Source organism: Artibeus jamaicensis, unplaced genomic scaffold, assembly GCF_021234435.1.
Source record: "Artibeus jamaicensis isolate MK-2021 breed Jamaican fruit bat unplaced genomic scaffold, CSHL_Jam_final contig_548, whole genome shotgun sequence".
Classification (NCBI taxonomy): Eukaryota; Metazoa; Chordata; class Mammalia; order Chiroptera; family Phyllostomidae; genus Artibeus; species Artibeus jamaicensis.
Window position 1 is genome coordinate 257727 of NW_026521883.1, and position 27046 is coordinate 284772.

General features: G+C 40.5%; 1 protein-coding gene across 1 annotated transcript in view; it reads right to left on the minus strand.

Annotated features, from left to right (window-relative positions):
* PELI2 (pellino E3 ubiquitin protein ligase family member 2) overlaps window positions 1-27046 on the minus strand; it is a 162110-nt gene that overhangs the window by 98378 nt on the left and 36686 nt on the right. Inside the window, exon 2 of the mRNA XM_037155722.2 lies at window positions 14959-15088. Within this exon, the coding sequence (XP_037011617.2) occupies window positions 14959-15088 (130 nt within the window). The remainder of the gene's footprint in view (window positions 1-14958; window positions 15089-27046) is intronic.

Genomic DNA, 27046 nt, shown 5'->3' on the forward strand with positions numbered 1-27046 from the left:
CTCTCCTTCATTTTAATCTTGACTAATATAATGATGATGTACCTTGGTGTGTTCCTTCTTGGGTCCAAGTTCTTTGGGACTCTCTGAGCTTCCTGGATTTCCTGGAAGTCTATTTCCTTTGCCAGAACGGGGAAGTTCTCCTTTATTATTTGTTCAAATAGCGTTTCCACTCGTGACGGTTCCTCTTCCCCTTCTGGTACCCCTATAATTCGAATGTTGGAATGTTTAAAGATGTCCTGGAGGTTCCTAAGCTTCTCCTCATTTTTCTGAATTCTTGTTTCTTCATTCTTTTCTGTTTGGTCATTTTTTCCTTCCTTCTGGTCCACTCCCTTGATTTGAGTCCAGTCTCCTTTCCATTACTATTGGTTTCCTGTGCATTACCATTCATTTCAATTAGTTTAGCTTTCATATGTTTCTCTAATTTGTGACTAAAATCAACCAGTTCTGTGAGCATCCTGATCACCAGTGTTTTGAACTGTGCATCTAAAAGGTTGGCTATTTCTTCATCACTTAGATTTATCGGCTCTGGGGCTCTGAGTTGTTCTTGAGCCATTTTTGGTCTGTTTGCGCCCGTTAAGTATGAGGAGCGGAGCCTTAGTTGTTTCCCAGGGCAGGGCCACCCAGGTCGCTGGGTTGTGACACTGTATGTGGGGACGGGGTCAGAGAGGGAGAAATGGTGGTCCTCTCCACTCGCCCAGTCCACCCCACCACTTGCCCCCACCTGTTTATCCAAGCAGAAATGTGGGAGCCCACCACCCTGCACCGTGCGGTCTCAATGCTCGCCTCTTCACCGGTTTATCTGCATGCAAATGCTCGACTGACTGCAGACAGCCACCCGAGCCTCTTCCCTGTGTCTGCCTGTAGCTGGCCTGCACCTGGGATCGGTGCCTTTGGCTGCTTGCGCACCCCCTGGTCAGGGATCTTTTTGGCCAACCCGCTCCACTGCTGGCTTCGCCCCTCTTACCAGTTTAGCTGAGCACTTCGTTGTTTTTGGACTCCGTGTTGTCGATTTTCTGTGTGATTTGATTGTGTTTACTGTTAAAACTTTGTTGTTTTTAGATTTGGTTGTGCACGGACGCAAGGTATTTCCACCTACGCCTCCATCTTGGCGGAAGTCATTGTGAAGTCTTCTTAATACACTGATTATGTTTACTCTGAGCAGTAACTGCTATACTATAGAGGTACAGAGTGGCTTTCAAAAGACCACGTGATTCCATCGCACCCCTACAACTCCCTTGCGAGGTAACTAAAAGAACAGTTACCAATCCCTAGGAGCCTGCCCTGGCCAGAAGGTATGTGGTGTGTTCATTCTGTCCAATGCTCACAGCTCAGAGGGCTGTTGTACAAACAGGGGCTCTGCGGCTGGTCCTGGTCACGTGATTAGCAAAGGGAAGAACTAAGACTCACTCCAGTCAGGTTCAACAATAAAGTCTGTGTTCTTGCCTCTGATCATAGGTTGCCCTCCTATTTGACAAATGTGAAAACTAAAAATAATGTGACATGCGGGCCCTTAGCTATAACACAGGTATATGTTTTTCAGAAAAGAAATACAACATGCCATGGAATTCAAAGTTCAGTATAAAATTAGGGTTCTTTACTGAAATATTCAATTCCGTGATTATTGTTTTAACAGGCAAATCAGTTTTCTAAGTTAAGTTACTAGATTTTAAACTGCTGTAAGCTATAAATGTGAATGCTGGTAGCTCTTACCGATGTCTGTTTATTGTGACTTCATATTCTAAAGTAAAACAGCTAACTTTAAAAAAATACCTTAAATAATTTATGAAAATTTAACAGGTTTTACTATGACTAAAACTGTAAAGCATACTGGATAACAAGATAAATTCACACAATAGAATTACTATATAGCACTGACAACCAATACTATAGATCCAATTTATATAAAGTATAAAAACTAAACAACAGCGTTGGTTTGTGATGACAGCTGGTTACTGTGGGTGGGGGGTGACAGCTGGGGACCAGCGGGGTTCCTGGGGTCCTGGTAACGCTGTTTCTTGATCTGGCTACTGTTTAAAAGGGTGTGTAAACTATGAAAGTCCATCAAACTCCACATTTATGACTTGTAAACTTTAAAGAAAATCTTCCTAAAATGAAAAATGCTAGATAAACTCTGTTTACCAGAATTCTCTTTCTCTTTCATTTTAGGAGAACCAATTATAACAATATTAGTTCTGCATAGTTTATAAAACTTAAATGTCAATGGTATTTGTAAGTTTAAAAGTATGGTATCCTTGGATTTATGATATTAGATTATAGAACAAAATAATGAAACAACTTCTTTTAATGCTACAGGGAAATCACTAATACTCATATAAACAATTTGAAGTGCATTACAGAAAGAGCAAAGAAGATTTTTATCTAACTACTCATGTGAAACCAAGGTGTAACTCCACATCAGAAAACACAGAACTACTCCTCTGTTCAGAAAGCGAAGTATGACCCTAATGTTGGCAGTCTGAAAAATGCATGGAAAACCAAGACTGATTTAGGCCACATGCTTTTCCACATAATGCCTTATCAAAATGTTCTAATTTATAAGTAAACTATCCAGAGATGGAATACACTGATTTTCAAAGTTAGTGGGTTCAGTAATTCAGAAACTACTCATTATTCAACTGTCAATGATCATAAAGAAAATAACAAATTTAAGTTGTAAAGTTTATCAAGAAAACCTATATTCAAATCATGAAGCTGTAGGCTTTTAATTTTTAATCCATCAGTACATTTTAAATAAAAGTTTTTATATAATGAAATTGTCAACAATTAAGCATGGATACAAAGTTTCATCATATCCTGGGCCTGTTTATAATTTCTTATAACAGATAATTAATGGTTTTCAAAGAAACCAATTACTAATAATATTAGCAAACATTAATTAATCACTACCATGTATTGGGTTGGCCAAAAGTTCATTTTTTTCTGTAATGTGGCTCTAATAGTACTTAGTTGTCTTTAACTTCACTCCAAACAATTTTATTAGGTTGTACTATGACAACTGTCTTATCAGCATGTATTTAAAGAAAAAAACTTATCGAAACTGGTGAATTTTTTGTAGCCATTTTAATACTGAAGATGAAAGAAAATGTATGATATTTGTGACATATTATGCTTTATTATTTCAAGAAAGGTAAGCATGCAACTGAAATGCAAAAAAAATTGTGCAGTGTATGGAGATGCTGTGACTGATAGAACGTGTCAAAAGTGGTTTGCAACATTTTGTGCTGGAAATTTCTCAATGGACCATGTTCCCCCGTAGGTAGACCAGTTAAAGTTCACAGCAATCAACTTGAAACACTGAGAACAATCAATGTCATACCACACAGGAGATAGCCAACATATTCACATTATCCAAATCAATACAGTTATTGCTGAAAATAAAAAATGTGTCTTTTATTTTACAGAAAAAAACTAAATGAATGTTTTGGCCATCCCAATACTATACTAGCCATATGGTATGGTCCGAGTGTTTCCCTTCATGAGACATTACCTGCAGGCAGACACTATTATTTGCAAATACCTGATGCCTCTCCCAGCAAAAAGATTATGCATCACCAAACTTCGAATCCAGTTCACCATGAGACTTGCTTTAGTCAATGAAACGCGAGCATGTCACTTCCAGGTAGAGACTCTAAGAGCTAATGCTTTCTCTTACCTCTTCCGTGACCTTTTAAGCCAAGATGCACCCTCCATCGGCCTGGGTCCCTGAATTTCCACAATGAACACAGTCCCAAGCTAATGCACAGTGTACATGCAATGTGAGTAATAAATATGCTGTGCTGTAAACCCACTGAGAGCTGGCGGTTGTTTGAAACTGCAGTATAATTGGGCCGAAACTGACTGACACCAATTTGTTTTCTAAAAATGGAAAGTGAGCCACAGAAAGGTATTTTGCCCCAGAGTCTGCAGCTAGTAAACAAGGGAAACTGAACATCTGAAAGTTTGTTCAAAACCCACACTTTCGTTCTTATTTTCGTAAGTTACAAAACTTAACTGTTTCTTCTTAAAACTATCAATAACAAATATGTGATTTCTGGAATCAGAAGGAAAAAAGATCAAAGATGCACACAAGCTTTTGTATAAAACTGGTTACCACGATGGTGTCTACCACGGAGGAAAAATTGAAAACAACAGGAAGAGTCATTTTAATGACCAAATGTGCCTGAGTTATAAACTGATCTGTGCATGTGCCTGTGGGTTTGCAGAACCGACACATACGTTACAGACCCATCTGCAAAACCAGCTGCCCCAGCACATGCCCAAGGGAGGACACACTGGTCACACATTCGAGGAACCGTGCTGGCCGATGGGAATGTGGACAGGAAAGACGGTCTCTGCCTTCAAGAAGCTTGCTGCCCAGCATGACCAAATAGCAGGACAACTATAACGCAGCGGGATGTACATGGTTTTTGAACTTCACAAAAGGACTTCTCACTGAGGCTGGTTAAGAGTGTCAGGGGAGTTTGTAGGAGGAAATGACAACTGGGTCATGTTTTGAATAGTGGCAGTATACGTTAGTACAGGAGGCTGGAGCACTTTCTAAGGAATGAGAAGAAACATCGAAGGTGTGTGGAGGTGAGGGAAAACATGGCACTGGGGCAGCTGCACGTGGCCAGGCCAGACCGCAGAGAAAAGGGGGCAGGCCCTGCCGGGATCTGCTGGCAGCGGAGTAAGGACGAGCAGCAGAGCAAGAATGAGTTTGCTATCTGAGAGCTGCTGCACCGAGGCTCCCATAAGCTCCCACCAACTCTAACTTTGTAAGACAAACTGAAGGTCACTAGTCACCTCGGTGTGGTGAATGCAGAGCTTGGAAGGAGGCGCCCTGTGAATCAGTCGGCAGCAGGGCTCCAAAGAGGCCCGAGTACTTTCTCGCAAAGGGTCAATCCTGTACTTTACTGTAAAGGCGAAAGTGTAACAAACTGAGCCACAGCCAAGTCAAGTCAGCCAATGATACTTCTGTGGCCCTCCCTTACAGGCCATGGCTTCTTCTGAGGGGCACAAAAATTATTCTGATGTACCTTTTCCACTTAGTGTTGTAACTACCACTGCAAACAAACCAGCTGCTTGAACTCAAGCCTCCATCATTGTTCCTTTCATTACACAAAGGCTCTCTCTAAACAGAATCTGATTTAAGACCTGACAGCTTATCCTAACAGAGCTACTACTCCTAAGTCTCCAGAGCAACTTCCACTTTTACTAACAATTATATTAATTTGTTTTCTAGTTACAGCAGTCCTGGTTTGGAAACAGATGGATTTCCCAAGTCACACTGGCGGGGGGGGGGGGGGGGGGGGGATCAGGAGTGGAATCCGGCCGGTTCCCGGCCCCCACAGCACTTCCCGCCTGCCTCCTGCAACGATGGACTAATCGTCCTGGGTCCCGGGCAGCACACCCGGCCGAGTGACCCGAGACTCCTTGCTGGGCTTCTCTGACCTTTTTCAAGTCTCTCACTTGTAAAATGAAGAGTCAGTACAAATAAGTTCCTTCCAACTTTCACATTCAATGTTTTTACAAAAGGAAGTTACAGGAAAAGTCTTTTCCCACATACACGCATAAAAAAAAAAACAAGATGAGTGAGTAGTAGTGTCTGAATCAGGGTCATAATTCAAATTATGTTTTAGTAAAGGCATAATTATACGTATAATTACAAGTATTCTCCCACACTGACATGTTAAAAGCAACTCTTCAATAAAACTGTGCTTTGAGGACACAAATTAAATATTATTTTTCCAACCAATACATGCACCAAGTCAATGGTATAATTATTATATACCAGTAATACAGAAATTACATTATTAAGTAAGTTATTGAGTGCTCAAGTCAAGCTTTCCAGGTCCAATACTCTGGATCCAAAAGAATTTTAAAGAGAAAAAAATTACAAACTTCTTCCCTAATCCTCAATTCCTTCACAGCTTCCCCATCTTTTCCTTTCCTCCAATACAAGGTTAAGAACTGCTCAGTAATACAAGGTACTTTGCATTTAATTTCCCTTAAAATAGTACATACCAGTTTTCTCCTGCTGCCATAACAAATTACCACAAGACCTGGCAGCTACAAACACAAACTTATTATCTCACAGATCTGGTGGTGTCTCTGCCCAAGTCTCACAAGGCCAAAATCAAGTGCTGTGTTCCTTCAGAGAGCCTCTGGGGAAGAATGTCCCCAGGGACACTCAGACTATCAGAAGAACTCGGGTCTCTGTTTCCTCGGGTTCCAAAAGGGGTGTCCAACCTTTTGGCATCTCTGGGCCCAATGGAAGACGATGACTTGTCTTGGGCCACACATTAAATACACTTAGACACATAACCACACAAAAAAAACCTCATAACGTTTTAAGTGAATTTATGATTTTGTGTTGGGCCACATTCATAGCCACCCTGGGCAGTACGCAGCCTGCAGGACGCAGGTTGGACAAACCTGTTTGAAGGGGCTGCGTACCCCGATCCATCACCCCACACATCCGCCTTTGAAGCCAGGGACAGAAGGGCACGTCCTGCTTGTACATTCCAAACTTTTCTGCCCCTTTTCCCCTCGAGTCCTTGTGATTCTTCCACCTCCCTCTTGCACTTTTAAGTGTTCCTGTGATTACACTGGACTTGCCCAATAGCCCAAGATAACCTCCCTGTTTTCAGTTTATACTTTAATGCCCTCAGCAAAGTCCCTTTGGCTGTGAGGTGACATAAACACAGGTCCCAGAACTTAAGGGGTGGGCATCGTTGGGGGCCATTATTCTGCCAACCACATCATAAACAGAAAAGACAGAGATGTCTCTTTTACTAGAAAACAAAGAGTAATTCTTCTGTCCACACCACACAGCAGAGCAGAGATTTATGCTAGATATCAATGAACAGAAATGAGGACAGCAATGACCTTGTGATTATTCTGTACACACAAAATTTCCCATTAGTTATTAGTGCTTGCAACAATGAAACTCTGTATGCTAGAAGAAAAACAGAAATGTTAGTGTCAAACTGTATTAACTGGAGAAACTAAGAAAAATGTAATATTCTGAATCAACTCTTCAACTCTAGAATTATTCACAATAGGTACTATGACTCATACTTCAAATTTTAATTTTAAAAGCACACTCAAATATCATATAAACTCCCTTAAAGACTCACACAAATTGGAAGGGAAAATGATGATAATTATCCTGCTTCCATGCAACTCAAGCTGCCTAACTTAAACTGAGCAGTAAAAATCTCAATATTTTATTTAGGAAATTTGAAGGAAAATGTACTTAAACAAGGAAGCTTACTCTTGTTATTTCGCGAACAGCAAATGTCAAAAACTGAACTAAAAAAATTGCAAGGGAAAATAACAGCTCCAAATTACTAAACTTATACTATCTGCAATGGCAAAACTGTCAAAAAAGAAAAAAAACTTTATGAAAACATAAAAGTAGTGCTTATCCAAAATTTACAGAAATGTAGTTGATAGTTAATAATAATTAATTCTTGATGTTAAAACTCATGCAGTCTGAAACCCAAAATGAAATAATAGCCTGATGACATATATTTATGAAAATTAATCATATTGAGTCATAATATTTCATTCTCAGCTAATAAAAGATGTTAAGTATATAAATAAATTTTAATATTCTCGTTTATTCTCTAAATAATATGAACTACACATAGTACCCAAACGATGCAAATTAGAGCTCCAATCGTTCCGAAAATCATGCTAATAATCTCCGAGTCATCTGCTGAGTGTTGGAAGTTACTGGTATAATCCTTTCTTTGCTGTATCTGTCACTGATAAGCAATGTCTGAGCTTTTTTAAAATGACAAACCAAACTGTTCCAATAGTTTCTCCCACTTAGTTGAAAGGTAAGACAATTGTGAATTAAATTTGATATATATTTTCCTAAAATATAATAATGTTCAAGGTAAATCTCCTATTAGCTTCTACTGAACTAATATGGATTAAATTCTATTTTCCTCTAACTCTAATAACATTTTTATATTCACTATTTCTATTATCACCTAAGACCATGGAAATTACTTACCAGATTGTCATAGTTAATTATCTGCCTTAATTTTACAAAATTTTGTTTACCTTCGATCTATGGTGCCTTGAAAACATCACCTGGCTAAATTCCAAGAATCAATACAGTAAAAGGATGTTATTATAAGTTAATTATATTCTTCATATTTGTCAAGTAAGTACATTTTCATGTAACTTGTTGGATAATTTAATAATTTTTTAAAGATTTTCTTTATTTTTAGAGAGAGGGGAAGGGAAGGGATGGAAAATATCAGTGGTCTTAAAATGACAGTTTAGAGGAAAAATTAGGGCTATTTAGTGTGATTGCTACAACCAGGATTGCTCTTCAGCTGTTTGCACTGGAGTGGCTCCCTTGTTTGATAAGATAATGAAAGTTCCTTATCAGTCAGTGAATAATGCAATAGTAACTGTGTGAACTGGTAGAATAAATACGTAAATTTCAATGTAAGCCCGTTAGTTCAAACTAATTGTGTAGGCCACAGTCGGGTTTACTTTTGAAGTACTCACTTATCAAGGAGAGGAAGAGAAACAGTGGTTGCCTCTCATGCGACACCCCACTGGGGACCTGGCACACAACGCAGACATGTGCCCTGACTGGGCATCGAATCAGTGACCCCTTGGTTTGCAGGCCAGCCCTCAATCCACTGAGCCACACCAGCCAGGGTGGATAATTCAATAGGTTTTTTTCTTGGAACACTGTGCTTTATTTCAAATTCTCCGCTTCTCTATCACAGTTTCCTGTATTAGATTTTGTATGTTCCACCAACTGTTAGTTGTCAAATAAATCAACTTGTTTTAACAACAGAAAATTTCCTTCTTCTAAAACCAAAGAAACAAGAATGGTTAAAATAGCATGCAATGCATCCAAGTATCAAAACAATTATTCAAAATTCTATCTCACAATTTCTATTAAATATTAAAGACTGTAAATGATTTCCAAACTGAGTTTGTATCGATAATACCACAGGCTGCCCATCCAAAGGCAAATACTTCATTATTTCAATTCTAAGTTCTCATGGGTGTTTTTTAACCTGATAGCAGAGATTTGATATAAGACAAATATAAAAATATCAAGAAAAATATTAAATAGCTTACTTGATTTTTATCTTTCTATGGCACCAGGCAGAGATGTAGTAAGACAGCATCAAATGAAAATCTCCCAAAAGTTTTCTAGAATTTCAGCAGAGAGAACTTTTTTCTCTATCATAAATTTTTAGCATCTGTATAAAATTCATAAAGTTTTTAGGTAAATAGTACTCACTGAGACAATTTTTCTTGATTATGACAATATCTCAGATGTTGCTCCTTCCAGCTCCAAAAATTCAACAAAAACCATCATCTATCCTTAGAGTCTCACATACTACATGTTAAGTAAGTTATTAAACCATTTATTTGCGAAATGATCAGAGCTTTGTCAACAATGACAGGAATTTCACAGGCCTGGTTTATGTTTTCTAAAAGCTGTTTTCTCAACAGACATGTTTTGCAGCCACCAGGACTAGAACTCTAAACTGCCATGATACATTCACAAAGAAACTATTTTTAAAGTCTTAATAAACATTTAAGTCACAAAGTTATTTTAAATTTAAATTTAAATAATCTCCTTATTGGTCTGCTCAGTATTTCTATTTCTTCATGATTCAGTCTTGGTCATTTATATGTCTGTAGGAATTTATCCATTTCTTTCAGGTTGACTATTTTGTTGATACACAAATTGTTCACAGAATTCTCTTATGTTTCTTTGTATTTTTGTGCCATCAGTTAAAACATCTCCTTTTTCATTTCTAATTTGATTTGCATCCTCTCACTTTTTCTTGATGAATCTCACTGAGAGTTTGTCTATTTTTGTTTATCTTTTCAAAAAGCCAGCTCTGAGTTTCATTGTTTTTCTATTATTTTTTGGATCTTCTTTATTTCTGCTCTGATCTTTGTTATTTCCTTCCTTTTACTAACTTTGGGCTTCTTTTTTTCATTCCTTAAGGTATAAAGTTAGGTTGCTTATTTTTATATTTTTCAATGAAGTTGTACTTCATTCTAGATATATAGATTATTTGTTTTAGGTTTATATTCTTGTATATTATCAAAAGATATTCTGGGCTGCAATTTATTACTAATACTTCTTTTTTTTCTTTTCAGACAGGTTCAGATATTCACGTTTATGATATCTAAAAGGATAAAACTTTCCAAAGGGGAGCGAGGTCATCCATTGCCCCAAAGATCCAGGCTGGAGGGACAGACAGTAAGTGCTTCGAAAATAAACCCGACTGTGGCCTACACAGTTAGTTTGAACTAACGGGCTTACATTGAAATTTACGTATTTATTCTACCGGTTCACACAGTTACTACTGCATTATTCACTGACTGATGAGGAACTTTCATTATCTTATCAAACAAGGGAACCACTCCAGTGCAAACAGCTGAAGAGCAATCCTGGTTGTAGCAATCACACTAAATAGCCCTAATTTTTCCTCTAAACTGTCATTTTAAGACCACTGACATTTTCCATCCTGAACTATGCCAACTGGAACCAAGTGATATTCAGTCACTTTTTAAAAATAAAAATAACCAAAAAAGGAGACTTCCATACAGCACAACCTAAGGAGGGAAAATCACGATGGAGAGCTTTCCACCGTAACGTTGCTAAATTCAAACCGAGTTGCCACCAAAACATTCACCTCTCAGGCAGCCACCATGTCCGCCAGCATCATACCATTTACCAACTAGGTAAAAGCCATCAGTTGCCCCACCTCGTTAAAAAGTAAATGAACGAACAACAATCAGCTTCAATTCTCAGTTATGTCACGCCAGTCTCCTTCCATGTTTCCCCTCAGAAACAAGTCCAGATTCTCCGACAGACCCCCGAGAGCTCCAGGTGTGCCTGCTCCCCTGGCCGACCCTCCTTACAGCCGACGGCCCCCAGCCGCTCCCTCGGGGTCTTCCCTGTCTACCCGACCTCCACTCCACACCCCCTTGGCTGGCACCTTACTCTCCTCCGTCACTGTGCTCTTCCACAACGTGCAGTGAAATATGTATTCACGTGATTACTTACCGCTGGCCTACCTGCTAGAATGTTAGTGCCAGGCAGGCATGTTTTGTTGACTGTAGTATATCTTAATAGCTAGCATGATGACCGGCCATAGAAAGAGCTAGTGAGATGAGTATTTGGTGAATTAATGAATGGATCAATAAATTGCTAAATACACTATGTCTGTGTAATAGAAATGCCAAAAAGTAAAACAGGACTTAAGAGTTGTTTAAAAAAAACCCACATTATATAATAGGAGAGATCTCTTTGAGTACTAGTATTCCAAGAGCAAATATGTACAGAAGTAAAGATTACACAAACAGAGATTACACCACCATGGCACCAGGTGCCATTCCCTCTGCTTTAGTCTGGACGCCGGCAGGAAGACTGAGAGGTGCCATTTCCCAGCTGCTGCTACCATACCAAAGGTGCACTCCCTGTTTTGCCCCCAGACCGTGATGCAGAGGAAACGACTGTGGCCAAGGGAAGAAACGACATAGTCGAAATGCCATGTGCTCGAATTTAATAATGGTAACCACACACACCCTTCTAGCGCTCACTTTCACAATTCCAATCAAGGATGACCTTTTCATTATCAATACTGCAGAGTCAGAACTTCCAGAGCAGACAAACCATTGATGACTGAGGTCAAACAGCCTTTGCCAAGTACCACCACATACCCTGGCACTCTGATGGGAAATGGGGTGCACAAGAAAATGACAAGAAAAACAACCAGTAGGACTTGGAAGGGCCCAGAGCCATAAACTCACAAACAGCAGGTGCTGAGAGGTACCAGAGAAAAGGCATCTGGGGTAAAGTTGACAACATGGATGGAAAAGTCGAAGTGGGCCCTGGCTGGTGTAGCTCAGTGGACTGAGTGCGGGCCTGTGAACCAGAGGATTGCAGTTCGATTCCCAGTCTGAGCACATGTCTGGGTTGCAGGCCAGTTCTCAGCAGGGGACACATAAAGCCAACCATACATTGACATTTCTCTCCCTCTCTCCTTCTCTTCCCCTCTAAAGATAAATAAATAAAATCTTTAAAAAACGAAAAGCCAAGTGGGCTAACAACTGGGGCAAATAAGGACAGGTAAAAGGGTAGATGCCTTGATGGGCAGAAGCTAAATGTAAACCCGAGTAGAATAAACTGGAGATTATGGTCGCTTTCAAATGGCAGTGGGAGACGTGGAAAGGAAGCAACAGTCTCTGAAACTGAGTGTAAGCACTGTATGAACCATGGGTGCTAATTCGTGTTTAAACGAGGGTTGGGGAGAAACAGAGATCGGCTTGCCTCGGTACCAAACCACTGAAAGAGGCAGAAGAGGGAGCTGCAGGTCAGTGAGGTCAGGAGTAGGGTCAGGGCTGCTGAGTTAATAATGCAGGGTTAAAAAGGAGACTGGAATGGAAACAGAACGAAAACATTTCTAGTTACGTGAACGGGAAGAGATGGAAAAAAAGAGTGAAAAGAATGTATCAATAAAATCCAGGATTCAGTTAAATTAGGGCAGTTGGAGGACCATCTGAGAAAAGCTAAATAGATAAGAGATATGCAAAGGTGCCAACAGAGAAGGTGAGAGTCGGGGCGGAAGGGCAAAACTGATTATGGATGGGAGGGGACAGGAGTGAGGATTGTGGCCGAGGTGCCTAGGTTCGGGCGGGATGAAATACTAGGTGCGAGGCCCTCAACCTACAGGCACACAGTGAGTAAGACGCATGAGGGAAATGCCATATGGGGTATTTGATCAGCTCACAATAAATATGTCTGGTCTACTCATCTCCCTTGGTCATGGTTGACTGACCTAGACAAGGCCTATCAGATTCTCCTTCCTGAGAATTCGAAACCTTTAAAGGAGGTAGAAGGTGGCTGGAGCCAAGTCACTTTATAACACCCTTGAAAGAATATCCATGTTAACTCCTGCTGATACTCCGGTTCTCACAAAACTTACTCCATTTTCTACCCATTTCTGAGAGCTGTTCTCACCCTATTCTTTAATTTCTCCATTTTGCTTTTTTTTTCCAAGCCAGAATCATTCGTTTTCCTTATCACCAAAGTATCTGATCAGATTTGACATGACTCCTGCCTATAGCCAACTCTTTTATTTTGTGAGGATATATTTTTCCCAGGTTAGGAGTGAGAGGGTCGAGACCAAAACCCAATTTACCTTACTATAGCATTGTGGCTGACACTTTTAAACACCGATTTAGAAACACAACTACCAAAAGATCTGTAATCTGAAAAACTTCAGGTAAAGTGTAGGTATAAGTACAAACACAAAAAGCCAAAGCGGCAGCAGCTAGAGACGGCCATGCGTAGGCCACGGGTCTTCGACCAGCACAGTTGCTCGCGTTCTGTCTGTCACAGCACGACGCCCGCCCGAGGAGTGTGAGACTTCTCGAAACTTTTTAACGCTATCTGAAGCCACTGTGTTAATATAAAATCTGAGGTTCAGAAAGAGTTAATGTAATAAAAAAGGTAGAGAGCCAGAGGCAAGAAAGATAAATATCAACATACAGACAAAATTATAAGGACCATGTCTATATCAGAATATTTTGGCCCTTATCCCACACTTAAAAAACATTTGTTTTGGTGTCCTTCCTCACCAGATATTTTTGGACTATGAAATGTTTCTCATATTTCCTTGGCTTTCTCAGATTCTGTTGCTATTTCACTTCCTCCATTTCTCAGAATCTTGTTTGTAAGCCTGGTTCTCCTTTGTTTTCCCTACAAAGTATCCTTCCCTTTCCTGAAACCTTTACTTGACTCGCCCTCCTCCAGCCAGAAACTTTGCCACTAAATGTTAATCCTTCCTTTCCTGTTTCCGTGCAGTTTGATATTCCCTTGGCTAACCGTTCCCTCATTAATATAATTTTAATTGGTACATTCTAGCAAACTTTTCCCAGGCACTGCTTCAGAAACAACCACAGGAGCTTTTTAAATAAAAACATTAACAAAAGTAATCCATTTCTAAAACTGAGTATAAATGCCACATGTGCTTCCGTGAAGCCATTCATTTCTCTTTGAACCTGGATTTTTCAGTAAAAATGAGAATCAAGTCTCTTATTTATTCCAGATGGTCTAACCCATGACGATAAACATGTACAGTCAGTGCCCTACATGAAATACTTCATGTACATCTAATTGTTTTATAGAAAAGGAAACTATATTATACATTAAAGAGTATATTTAATTAAAAGGAAAAGTGTCGTAAAACTAATTGGAAGAATGTATCAACCAAAATGATAAACTGAGATTCATGTCCCTACCTTTATATCAGAGAACATACGTAATAATTCTAAAAATTAACAATTTATTCATTTGAAGTTTATGAGAGGAACTATATGTACAGACTTCTTGTAGCATTTAGCTCTGTTTACTTCCAATCCTTCTAGTAATTACACAAATTCAATTCCACGTAGCAAAAATTATGTGAAAACACCTACTACTCAATTTGCAGAAGGAAAATAAATCTTAATGAAGTTCATACCAAGATTTAATAAAAGACACTCCCTAGAATAAACATCATTTGTCTTTCCACCACGACTATTCTCTACTGATACATGCTAGTTTCACTACACCCCAAAGCAGTGGTTTATGAGGTGGGCAGGAGGGACTTGCTCACTCCACCCCCCAGGGGACGTCTGGCAAAGTCTGGAGACATTTTTGGTTGTCATAACGTTGGTGGCAGTTGGCAGTGGGGTGCGACTGATGTGCTACCAGCTTCTAGTGGACAAAGGGAGGCTGCTACATGGCCTACAATGCACAGGACAGTGCTTCACAGCCAAGATCTATCCAGCTTCGAATGGCTGAGAAACTCTGTCCCACAGAGAAGTAAGACTGAAAGGACACGGGTAACAAGGAATCACCGCGAGTCACCGTCTGCCGAGCCCCGGCAGCGCAGGAGCCCCGACCTTGGATGCCTGTGGCGTGGAGATCACGTGGACCGCGCTGGGTTTAACTCCATTAGCCTTGGGTCGTTTGTAGAGAGCAAATCTGCTTTTCCTCCGGCCTCTGTCTCCATTAGGTAAAGCACCATTGTACCTGTAAACAAAGATGAAAGAGTTCGCTTATTCAAGGAGGTTTTAAAAGTTCTAAGAAGAAAAGTAAGATGGAACAGGGAAAAGACAGGAGCGGTCATAAAGAACTGCTCATTGAACTGAACACCTCACAGAAGGATAGGGCTGCAAAACAGACATTCAGCCGTAATGAAATTCAAGTCACTTCCAAAACTTAATTTAGAGTGATGCACAATGTAATTATAGATTTCCTATCCTGTAAAGTCAGAGTCTCCAAATCTCTTTTGGAGAGAGACAGACTATAAACAAGCAAATGGGAGTTCCACAGAGGCTGTGTGAGCACAGGCCCAGTTCAGCAGGCGCCATTCCCAGGGACCCAGAGAAACACCCCGGAAATATTTTTAAATGAACTAGTTGGAAGCTAGATACCGTATTTGTGGACTATAACGCGCACCCCTCCATTTGGGAGGAAACTGCAGTGGCGACCCCCACTCCACCGCTGCCCCCACCCCACGGCAAGCCAGGTAAACTACATTCAGACTGTAAGACGCACCCCCTTTCCCTCCCAAATTTAGGGGGTTAGTCTTCTAGTCTGAAAAATATGGTGCTAATTTGACCTCATGCCTCACTGCCAAATCATGTTAATGCCTATAGGATCTTTATTTGTTAAGATGACTAAATTTAGTTACTTCCATTCTTAAAAGTTCTGAACTCTCGATACTCATTTCTATTTGAACCTCATACTGTCAGGTTAGCAAAAAAATAGCTTGTAAAAATTAAACATAAACTATGACCCTACCAGAAGGTAGCCCATAAAATGGCCCAAAGATTAAAAAAAGATGAGTTTTAGTCCATACACTGTCAAATAACTTAAAAAATCACCTGATAAACATCTAACATCCTGAAGCAGATATCCTGTATTAATACCTTAAGCCAATAGCAGTGTTTAAAATAAATGCAGGATTGCAGGTAGCGATTCTGCCTTCAACTGTATTTTCCAACTCTGAATTTATCAGTCCTTGTATGTTCTGAGCACTGTCTCAAGGTGCTCACTGACGTGACTATTCTCCACCTCCCCCTTGGCAATTCTTTTCAAGAAGAGAATGTAAAGAAGGTCATATTTACATGGATAAGAATGGCAGCTCCAAGGCTCCTTCAGAACACCAAAGTCGGGGCAGCACATCTGGTGGCCTGTCCCTGTCCTAACACTCTTGCCTGTGTCAGGAAGGACATGGTGGCCAGGATGGTAGATAGGGACACCAGGCCTACTGAGAACAGTAAAAGTTGAAACCAAGTGTTTTTGTGTGTTTGTTCCACAACTGCGTAGCTACAGTATGACATGGACTTATCACCAGAAGTTACTCCTGCTATGCTTTTAATGAGTTACCATTTCCATCACAAAGGAATGTCTGCTACATAAAAAATGTCTCTACAATACAGAGATGATTTATTTCAAGTATCCATCTCCTTTTTCTGACACAAGATCAGAATAATGTACATTATTTTTAAAACATATCTGTGATTATTAGTATAATGAACATATCCATGAGTAAACAGCCAGTATAAACCCACTTTGTTTTAATATATTTCCGTATTCCTTAAACCAAGACGAACGTTCCCTATTAAGAGGAACATGAATCCATTCAAGTCAGGACTCTACACAATTCAGAAGACCATTTGCACCACTGTGGTCCACAGGCAACTGGTAGGAAACCTGACAAGGTTCCCCGGCTCTCTGATGCGTCCCCCTCCCAACTCTCCACGGCTGGTCCACAGGATCTTACCCAGGAAGAGTATGGCAGACGCTTTTTAGGGATCTGCTCTCAACAACACCCCCTTCTTGGGAATCTATCCCTTAGTGGCTTACGAGTGCCCCAGCACCACATGGGCATCGGGTGGCCAGGCCGGCACCGTCGCTCCGCCGTGGCTGGAGACAGGCATCTGGCCCAAGCTGGCCAACGACATTCCAGTGGGACAGAGTGACAACCAGTCTCTGTGGACGACCAGAGCTATAAAAGGTCAGCACCAGAGTGTGGGCACGTCAGTCTGGAACGAAGCAGACGAACGAGACACGAGCAGCAAAGGGAAATGAAAAGAATGGATTCTTAAGGGCTTCCCTTGGCTCAGGTATATTCTGACTCTTGTTTATGAAATTCTTTTTAGTTTCAGCTAACTCAAGTTGGTTTCTGCCACTTACAAGCCATATCTAATATAAAGACAAAAATACAAAAGCCAGAAATGTCAAACTTAACACCTACAGAAACATTTTAATTTAAATTGCCTAAGCATAGATACAGATATTGCAGGTCAAGCAAATAATATGTCCATCTACTTACTTAATACATTTAGATGATTATCAGTAAAAAATCTTATTGGAAATAACTAAGGTAGCAGTGGAAAACCAGTGTTAAGAGGAGAGAAGTTTCTGATTAGGTTAAACTACATGGTCATTCACTCAACATTTATAGTAACAAGTAGTGGGGCTACAACAATGAATATCAGCTTCCCTGTCTTCACAGAGTTCTCTGATAACAGAAAAGAAAGGCACAAAACCAAATGTGACAAAACAATTGTGTGAATGCACCGGTCATTTCATGCACTCGTAGCACCAAGCAGTAAGGAAGACTTCATGGAGAAGACACTGCTTGAACTGTCCTGAACTCCGAACAAGACCAAACACGGAACACGGGGCAACAGTGTATACAAAGGCAAGGAGGGGCAACAGTGTATACAAAGGCAAGGAGGCCTGTAGGTAACTTAGCACTGCCAGAGCATGAAGTTCAAAACGAGAGGAAACACTGGGAGAGAAGGGTAAAGGTAGGCAAGGGCTGGGCTGTAACAGCCTGGCACTCCACGATAAGGGGCGTGGCTTTTTACCCTCAGGGGAGTGGGGAATCCGATAACATTTAAGCCAAGGACTGACACGACGGGATATAAACAGTAAGTTCCCATGTAACATTGTTAAATAGGTTCTGGGACTTTAAACAAAATGACATACAATGAAGTCAATTTTATTACAGGCTAATTAACATAAGTACTAGAGTTAAGTTCCTATGGTCTCTCACCGACATTATAACGAAATGACAGCACTCAAAGACCTGCAGCAGGAAGCAGCTGCAGCGCAGTGCCGGAGGGACGCCCAGGCCGGAGTCAAGGTGACCAGGTGGGGAAGAGCTACCATAACCACGGCAGCAGCACAGCAAATGGAACAGCCGCCTCTGAAAACATATGTGCCTGTCCAAGCCCTGTGAATGGGATATTTTTTGGGGAAAATTATTTTGGCAGATGCAATTAAAATAAGGATCTTACAATGAGATCACCCCGGGATACTGGCGGGCCCCAAATCCAAAGACGAGTGTCTTTATAAGAGACACACAGGGAGAGGGAGGAGATAACTGTGTGGAAATGGAGGCAGAGACCTGGGCTGGCAATCACAAGCCAAGGAGCACCTGAGCCCTCAGACGCAGGAGGAGGCAAGCAAGGCTCCGCCCACGCCCTGATTCCAGACTTGAGGCCTCCAGAACAGTGAGAGACTAAACTACCAGGTTGGTAGTAATCTGTTGTAGTGGCTACAGGAAACTCTAAACCCTAAACCAGAGCAGCAATGGTGGAAATAAGTTGGAGGATTAGAGGAAAACTTTAGAGAGCTGTTTCCAATGTTAGACGAACATCAGTATCCCCAGGGAGGCTTCATAAAAACAGGCACAGCTAAGTCTCAAGAGACCCCACTTGGGTAGCTCTGGAACTGGCCTCCAGGTGTGTACATTTAATGAAGTTTTTGAAACTTTTTTAAATTTTTATTTATTTTTAGAGAGAGGGTAAAGGAAGGAGACTGAGAAGGAGAGAAGCAGCAATGTGTGGGTTGCCTCTAGGACGCCCCCTACTGGGGACCTGGGTCCACAACCCAGGCACGTGCTGACTGGGACTCGAACCTGTGACCCTTTGGTTCACAGCCCACACTCAATCCACTGAGCCACACCAGCGAGGGCCAGGTGTGCACATTTTAAAAGATCTATGGGTGATGCTTACTTGCAGCCACAGTTGTGAACCTTGGTTTTAATGGAAAAAATCAACAGTACTTGGTGACCTGTTTAGCTACACAGGACAAGGGACAGAGAAGAGAATGTTATGTAGGCTTCTGGTCTAGGCCAGGGAGACGGAATATTAAGAAGAGGAGAAGAAATGGGTCATTCAGGGAAGACCTGTAGGAGGCAACACAAAGTTACAGACTTAGGTGCTTTCACCACTCAAGTAGCAGTTCAAGTCATGAGAGAAGATGAGATCACTGAAGAAAAGGACACAGAATAAAGAAGTTAAGAAGGCAAGGCCAGATCCTGGGAAACACAGCCATTCATACAAAGAATGCCTTCTTAACCACAGGCAGAAGAACGTGCTGTATACAAAGAAAACTGTATCACCAATGACAAGGGGGATTTCAACAGTGTTAATCAGTAGAACAAAAACCCACAAATGAGATTTGGAAAAGATCAGTCTTCCATCACCTCACCCTTCTTCAAGGCAAACAAGCAAAGTTAAAAATAAGCAAATCCCTCCAAGGCAGGGATCGGGACCAGAATTCCAGCTCCAGCTCTCTTCCTGGCTGGTGCTGCAAGCTTACCCAAGAGGGGCCTCAGTTTCCTCAGCTACAAAGAAACAACACTGAGCTTCAAGTTCGGTTTTGAAATGAGATTCCCAAACCTCTTTCAGACACCTCAATTCGGTATGAGCACAGAAGGCATTTCATCCAACTACCTGCAACCTGTCCAAGGATGAAGGTTGCAGTTGTCACTTCAACCACTGGCTCCAGCTCCCAGACTCCCACATCCTTGCAGCGGTTGATATGAAAGGTTGATACCTTTCTCTTATCTCCAGGTTTTCTGGCTTCCCTATACAAAATATTTCCCAAAGTGAAATATTAAAAAGTTTATTTTTTAATATAAGGAACACAGTACTGCCCGCAAGCTCGGATTTTAAGCTGTTCTTCCAAGATTTAAACCACACACACACATTCTTGCCCAGCCCCTGCAGCAAAGGCAGGAGGACCGCAGCCTGGCTCTGCATCCAGTCCCATATGTGACTTTGCACAAGTCCCTGACCTTCTCAGAACCCCACTTTCCTTCCCCCAAAAGTAGGAGAGCACAGCACTCCGTGATTTGGGTTCTGGTGCAGTGCTGGGACATAAGGTAAAGCAGTCTAGCTCAGGGGCGGCCTGGAGGGGTGACCCCAGCATCAGGGCCTGCCCTGACCCCTGGGCAACCACTGCTCTTTCCTGCATCTATTCAGTGTCTATGGACGCAGGAGGCCACCTTCCCTACCTGCTCTCTCTCCGACAGGGCCAACAAAACACAAGAACATGCAAAGCAAATCCGGTCTACTCAAAAAATAAACTGTCTATGAAAAGAATATCTATTATCCGATAGTTATCCATTTTCTTCTTTGAAGTCTTTTCCATTTCAAACTGGTGCTGCCCCTGAATCACACGAGATAAAGTTTGTTACTGCACTGAACTGCAATTTCCCCGCAATGCTGGAGGGCCAACAGCAGCGCTTTTCCCCTGAATACCGGAAGGTAAGCAGTTAGTCGGGCCGGGGAAGGCTATTTATGTTACTTTTAAAACATGTAAGACTTCTGATTAAGTACGTATTAATAACGTACTAGTACCTATGTCAAAGAGTCTATTTTTTACCCTATGGGTAAAAACTATTAAGTATTACCCTGAAGTAATTTTTAATTTCTAAAAGAAGAAAAAATATCACATGAAGAGAAAAACCCAAGAAATAAATTTGATATAGCACAAGATCTGTGCAACTCATGAACAACCAGGTAAAGACTTACCAGATTTTATTCTTGAATTAGTACTATCTTACTCTATACCTCTTTATTCATTTTACCAATTATAACTTTAAAAAACAGATTAAATCCTGTATATTCTTTTCCATCATTTTAACATGTGCTCATCTTAGCCTCTCATCACCTAAATTAAGATGGTCAGGTGTATAATTTGGATTTGGTAGATTAAACTATTGGTCCCAACTCTTCACTCCTCCATAACAACATGCCCTGCGCCATGACTTTGTCATTACAGGTAATTTCCCTCCCGGGCCTTTGGGTGAGGCACATGACTTGCTTTGGCCAATGGGATGTTAACAAATACCACCCAAGCAGGAACTTGGGCAGTTGGGATTATCTTCTGGCCTCTGTGCCACAGCCACAGGAAAGTATGTCCCAACCAGCCTGCCAAGAAGGATGAGAGACACACGGGGGAGACAGACCCAAGCCACTTAAAGACAGTGGGCAGCAAAACTGCTCTACCACAACCTAAAGCAGACACCTCCACCAACCCACAGATTCATGAGAATAAATGATTGTTGTTTCAAGTCACTGAGTTTGGAGATGATTTGTTACACAGCATCATACTGCAAAAGTTAAATGATACCCTGCATTTCAAAAGCAAATTAACTTAAGGAACTTCTTCAGTACCTAAAGACTTGGGGCTAAAGACACACACAATGTCACATGTATACCCATCAAAAAATATTTAGAATAATACTGATTCATTCATTCTGAAGGAAGAAATCTAAAATTAGAGGTAATTTCGAATGTGTCCCTTTTTAAAATGGCTATAAGAAAATGGGAATTTTCTCTAATTTCATCCTTATTGTCTCAAAGGGTAGGAGTTCCTTCTTAGTGAAATAAGCCAGGTGGTAAAAGACAAATACCCTATGATCTCACCTATAAGTGGAACCTAATCAACAAACCAAACAAGTGAGCAAAATAGAACTAGAGACAAGGAAATAAAGAACTATCAGTTGATAGTGACCAGAGGGGAGTAGGGAGAGGAATAATGGGGAAATTAGGGGGAGGGTCAAATCAAGGAACATGTATGAAGGAACATGTATGACCCATGGACAAAGACAACAGGGGGAACACTGAATGTGGGAGAGGGAGGTGGGTAGGGCTGGGGAGAGCAATGGGGGAAATGGGGACAACTATAATTGAACAACAATAACATTTTTTAAAGAAAATGGAAATGTTTTAATGCATATTTCTTCAATGAGGGAGATGAAATACAATTGTATACCTTAGTTTTCTTTTCAATAAATCACTATGTCAATTAAAATTTATCACCCTCAAATAACCTAAATAATGTGTATACAAAGGTCTTAATTGCTAAAACCCAGTTTTAGACATAAAAGAATTAGAATAAAATTAATAAATGCTTGGTAAAGCACTGATTCTTTTAAGCCTGTTAATATACAACTTCTACTCTAGAGGCCTTCAAAAAGTGAGCATCTCTTCAGAGGTTGCCTAAAAGGGAAGCATCTTAAACTAACGTTAAGTCCAACAAATATGAACTAGCTATGGTCAATTTAAATAAAGAACCTGATGGTACAAAGAAATTGATTATTGCTCAAAGTCTGAGTAAGTATTAAAGCCAGAAACTAAAAAGAGCATTAGAATATCTTCTGTAGCATAACTTCTTATAATTATTCCTAACTATAAAACGAATTACTTCCAATCTTTCTTTTTTCTATTTTTACTTTATTTATCTTTGGAGAGAGAGAGAGAGAGACGAAAGGAGGGAGAAAGAGTGGGAGAGAAACATAGATGTGAGAGGGAAAGATCGATTAGCTCCCTCTCATACACACCCCAACCAGGGACACAACCTGCAACTCAAGCACAAGCCCTGACTGGGAATTGAACCAGCAACCTCTTGCTTTGTAGGACAATGACCAACTGAGCCACGAACTCACGGCTCCTTTCCTTTCTTCAACACACTATGTTAGAAAATGTTATTCGCTTTATTCAATCACCCATGACAGAATTTTGAGGCCAGCGGAGTAATTTTATACCAAATAGAAGTACTTTTTAACAAGCTACAAGGCATGAAGACATCCGTGGCTTTGTGTTATGTCTAATGATGCTACATGGATTTGCTCCCTTTCATATAACTTTTTTAAATATATTTTCTTATTTTGTTGACTATGCCATTACATTTGTTCTATTTCCCCCCTTCATTCCCCTCCATCCTGCACACCCCTCCCCCACCATTCCCTCCCTTTAGTTTATGACCACGTGTCTCAAGTTCTTTAGATTCTATATTTTCCATACTATTCTTGCCTTCCCCCCTATCTATTTTCTATCTACGGTCTATGCTACTTATTCTCTGTACCTTCTCCCCCCTTCTCCTCCTCCTACTCCCCTGTTGCTAACCCTCCATGTGATCTTTAGTTCTATGGTTCTGCTCCTGATCTAGCTGTCCTCTTACTTTGCTTTTGTTTTAGGTGTGGTTGTTAATAATTGTGAGTTTGCTGTCCTTTCACTGTTCATCTTTTTTATCTTCTTTTTCTTAGGTAAGTCCCTTTAACATTTCATATAATAAAGGCTTGGTGATGATGAACTCCTTGAATTTGATCTTATCTGAGAAGCACTTTATCTGCCCTTCCATTCTAAATGAAAGCTTTGCTGGATAGAGCAATCTTGGTTGTAGATCTTTGGATTTCATGAGTTGGAATACTTCTTTTCAGCCCCTTCTTGCCTGTAAGGTCTCTTTTGAGAAATCCGCTGACAGTCTGACGGGAACTCCTTTGTAGGTGACTGTCCCCTTATCTCTTGCTGCTTCTAGGATTCTCTCCTTCATTTTAATCTTGGCTAATGTAATGATGATGTGCCTTGGTGTGTTCCTTCTTGGGTCCAACTTCTTTGGGACTCTCTGAGCTTCCTGGATTTCCTGGAAGTCTATTTCCTTTGCCAGATTGGGGAAGTTCTCCTTTACTATGTGTTCAAATAAGGTTTCCACTCGTGGCTGTTCCTCTTCCCCTTCTGGTACCCCTATAATTCAAATGCTGGAATGTTTAAAGATGTCCTGGAGGTTCCTAAGCCTCTCCTCATTTTTTTGAATTCTTGTTTCTTCATCCTTTTCTGTTTGGTCATTTTTTCCTTCCTTCTGGTCTACTCCCTTGATTTGAGTCCCAGTTTCCTTTCCATTACTATTGGTTTCCTGTGCATTACCATTCATTTCAATTAGTTTAGCCTTCATATGTTCCTCTAATTTGTGACTAAAATCAACCAGTTCTGTGAGCATCCTGATCACCAGTGTTTTGAACTGTGCATCTGAAAGTTTGGCTATTTCTTCATCGCTTAGATTTATCAGCTCTGGGGCTCTGAGTTGTTCTTGAGCCATGTTTTTATCCGTCTGCGCCTGTTACATATGAGGAGAGGCGCCTTAGGTGTTCACCAGGGTGGGGCCACCCAGGTCGCTGGTTTGTGACGCTGTATGTGGGGGTGGGGTCAGAGAGGGAGCAATGGTGGTCCTCCCCACTCGCCCAGTCCGCCTTACTGCTCGCCCCCGCCTGCTTATCCCAGCGCAAATGTGCGAGTCCACTGCCCTGCGCCAGCCACTGGGGTCTACGCAATGTCTCAACACTCGCCTCTTCACTGGTTTATCTGCGTGCAAATGCGCAACCGACTGCAGACAGCCAGCCACACCTCATCCCTGTGTCCGCCCGTAGCTACCCCACACCTGGGACCCTCGCCCTCGGCTGCCTGTGCACTGCCCAGATCGGGGGATCTTTTTTGCCCCACTGGCTCTGCTGCTGGATTCGCCCCTCTCATTGGTTTAGCTGAGCAGTTTGTTGTTTTTGGACTCCATATTAGATTTTCTGTGTGGTTTGGTTGCGTTTATTGTTGTTAAAACTTATTGTTTTTAGATTTGGTTGTGCAAGGATAGGAAGTGTTCCCACCTACGCCTCCATCTTGGCGGAAGTCTCTCATACAACTTTTCTAAAGAAGACTTTCCTGCTTCTAGGACACCTATAGGTAGCTAAGAGCTAAAACACAAGTTCAAGAAAATGTTAGAAATACAAATGTACTCAAAAATCAAGTTTATTTCAAGAAATGAAAGCACTCTCTAAAACCTCATTTTATAACAGTAAAGTAGTAGGTGAATCCAATCAATTATACAAAAGGGTTTTCTGAGCCTCTCTGTAGTAAATGATTTTTATTAACGACCAGCCTTTCAGTGCTACAATGCATACTATCAAGAAGTTAATTTTAGTTTGAAGCATTAAACCACCAGCTGCAAAAAGAAAAAAAAAACAAACCCTTTCATCTTCACCATGAAAATACGTTGACTTAATTGCCACAAATGGATATAGGAGTGAGTCAACAGCCATGTACGTAATGTGAACAGAGGGAACACATCATCAATAACTTAAGAATTAGAGCCCCACCCCTTCCCAATTTACAAATTCGTAAAGGTAGATCCTTAGGAAATTTCTAGTCCTATTCAGAGAAGCATACTTTGAGAGCTACATTGTTCAATGTAATAGCCACTATTCCCACAGGGTTATTTAAATTTTAATAAAATTAAGAATTCAGTTCTTTGCACGAGCTACATTTTCAGGGCCCAGCAGCCACATGTGGACAGTGGCCACCATGCTGCATGGCACAGTGACAGAACATTTCCACCAGCTCAGAATGTCTCCTGGGCAGTGCTGGTCCAGATGTTCACGCAGGTCAAATGAAGAGGCACCTTCAAGGTCAGCCAGGCAACCAGTAGTAGGATCCTGATTTCTAGTGCTCTTCTGCCCTCAAGGTTTCTAGAATTTGATAGTTTGGGACCCTGTGTTTTCTAAAAGAGTTCCTGTGAATAACGTCAAGGACTAGAAGACATTCTCAAGCCCCATCTCTTGGTTGAAGATGCTTTTCTCTCTATCTAGTAATTATGAAATTGTTCTACTGCCTTTTCAGGGATGGAAAACTTGCTGGCCTCAAAAAATGTATTTTGCTTGAAGCCGAAGCATTTTCTCTAGGGACACATTTTGGAATTCACAGTGTAAGTTCTGGTAAAGTGTGATTCACTTTAAAAAATTCACTTTATAAACAACTTCTAAATTTAAATTCAGTCCTAATACAGATACTTAAAAGAGCTTTGATAAAATTTTTTAGCTATTCCCCATTGATGTTTTTAAGAGCCAAGAATAAAAAATGACTTCCTTCACATAAATTATTTACAGGGAAAACATTAGAGCATTTACATTAAAAATCAGGAACAAACTAAGGATGTTACCTTTTGTATTAAACACTGGTCTAGAAGTCCTAGCCTAACCAAAAACATTGCATTAGAAATAAGGGGTATAAACTATAGGAAAAGAACACATAAAACTAGTGATTTTGCTATAATAATTAATATAGTGCTTGAGAACAAGAACCACAAACCACTGGAACAGAAGATATTTCTCTCCAGAAATAGACCCTTAAGTCTGTAAGAAAGTAACAGAAGATAAAGGACCACCAGTCAATGGGAAAGGAATTGGATTACTGAATTAATTGTGTGCAGAAACTAAGTATTTTGAAAGAGAAAAAAAAAACGTTTAGAGCTGCATCTTACATTCTACCACAAAACAAAATCTAAAATACTCAAAAGGTAAACATGAACAAATCGTAAAACTAAAAACAAAAAACCCAACAAAACACAAAGTTGAATGTTTATACTAACCCAGAAAAATCTGAAACTTCTCCACATCAAAAATTGTAAAATTACACATCCAACAAAACTAGAAAAAATATTGGCAACAATATAATAAAAGTTTGATATCTTTACTAGGTAAATATTTTTACAAATGAAAGAAAAACACAGACATTCCCATGAATACATAATAGAAAAAATAGAAAAGAATATAAATAGAAAATCTATGAAAAATGAATAACTAATAAATATTGTTAAATGTGTTCATCTCACCAGGAATCAAAAACACACAAATGACACAAGATTTCATTACTTGACAATAAAATTACCAAACTGCTGAAGTGAAATAGTAACACACCACTGGTGAGAATCTTAACTGGTATAATCTCCCTGCAAAATAATGTAGTGACATACATCAACATCCTTATAAAAAGTACTCATGTTCTTTGACCTAGTAATTCCAATTTGAGGGATCTATTGTCAGTACGCAGTGCTGAAGTTGCAATTCAAGTT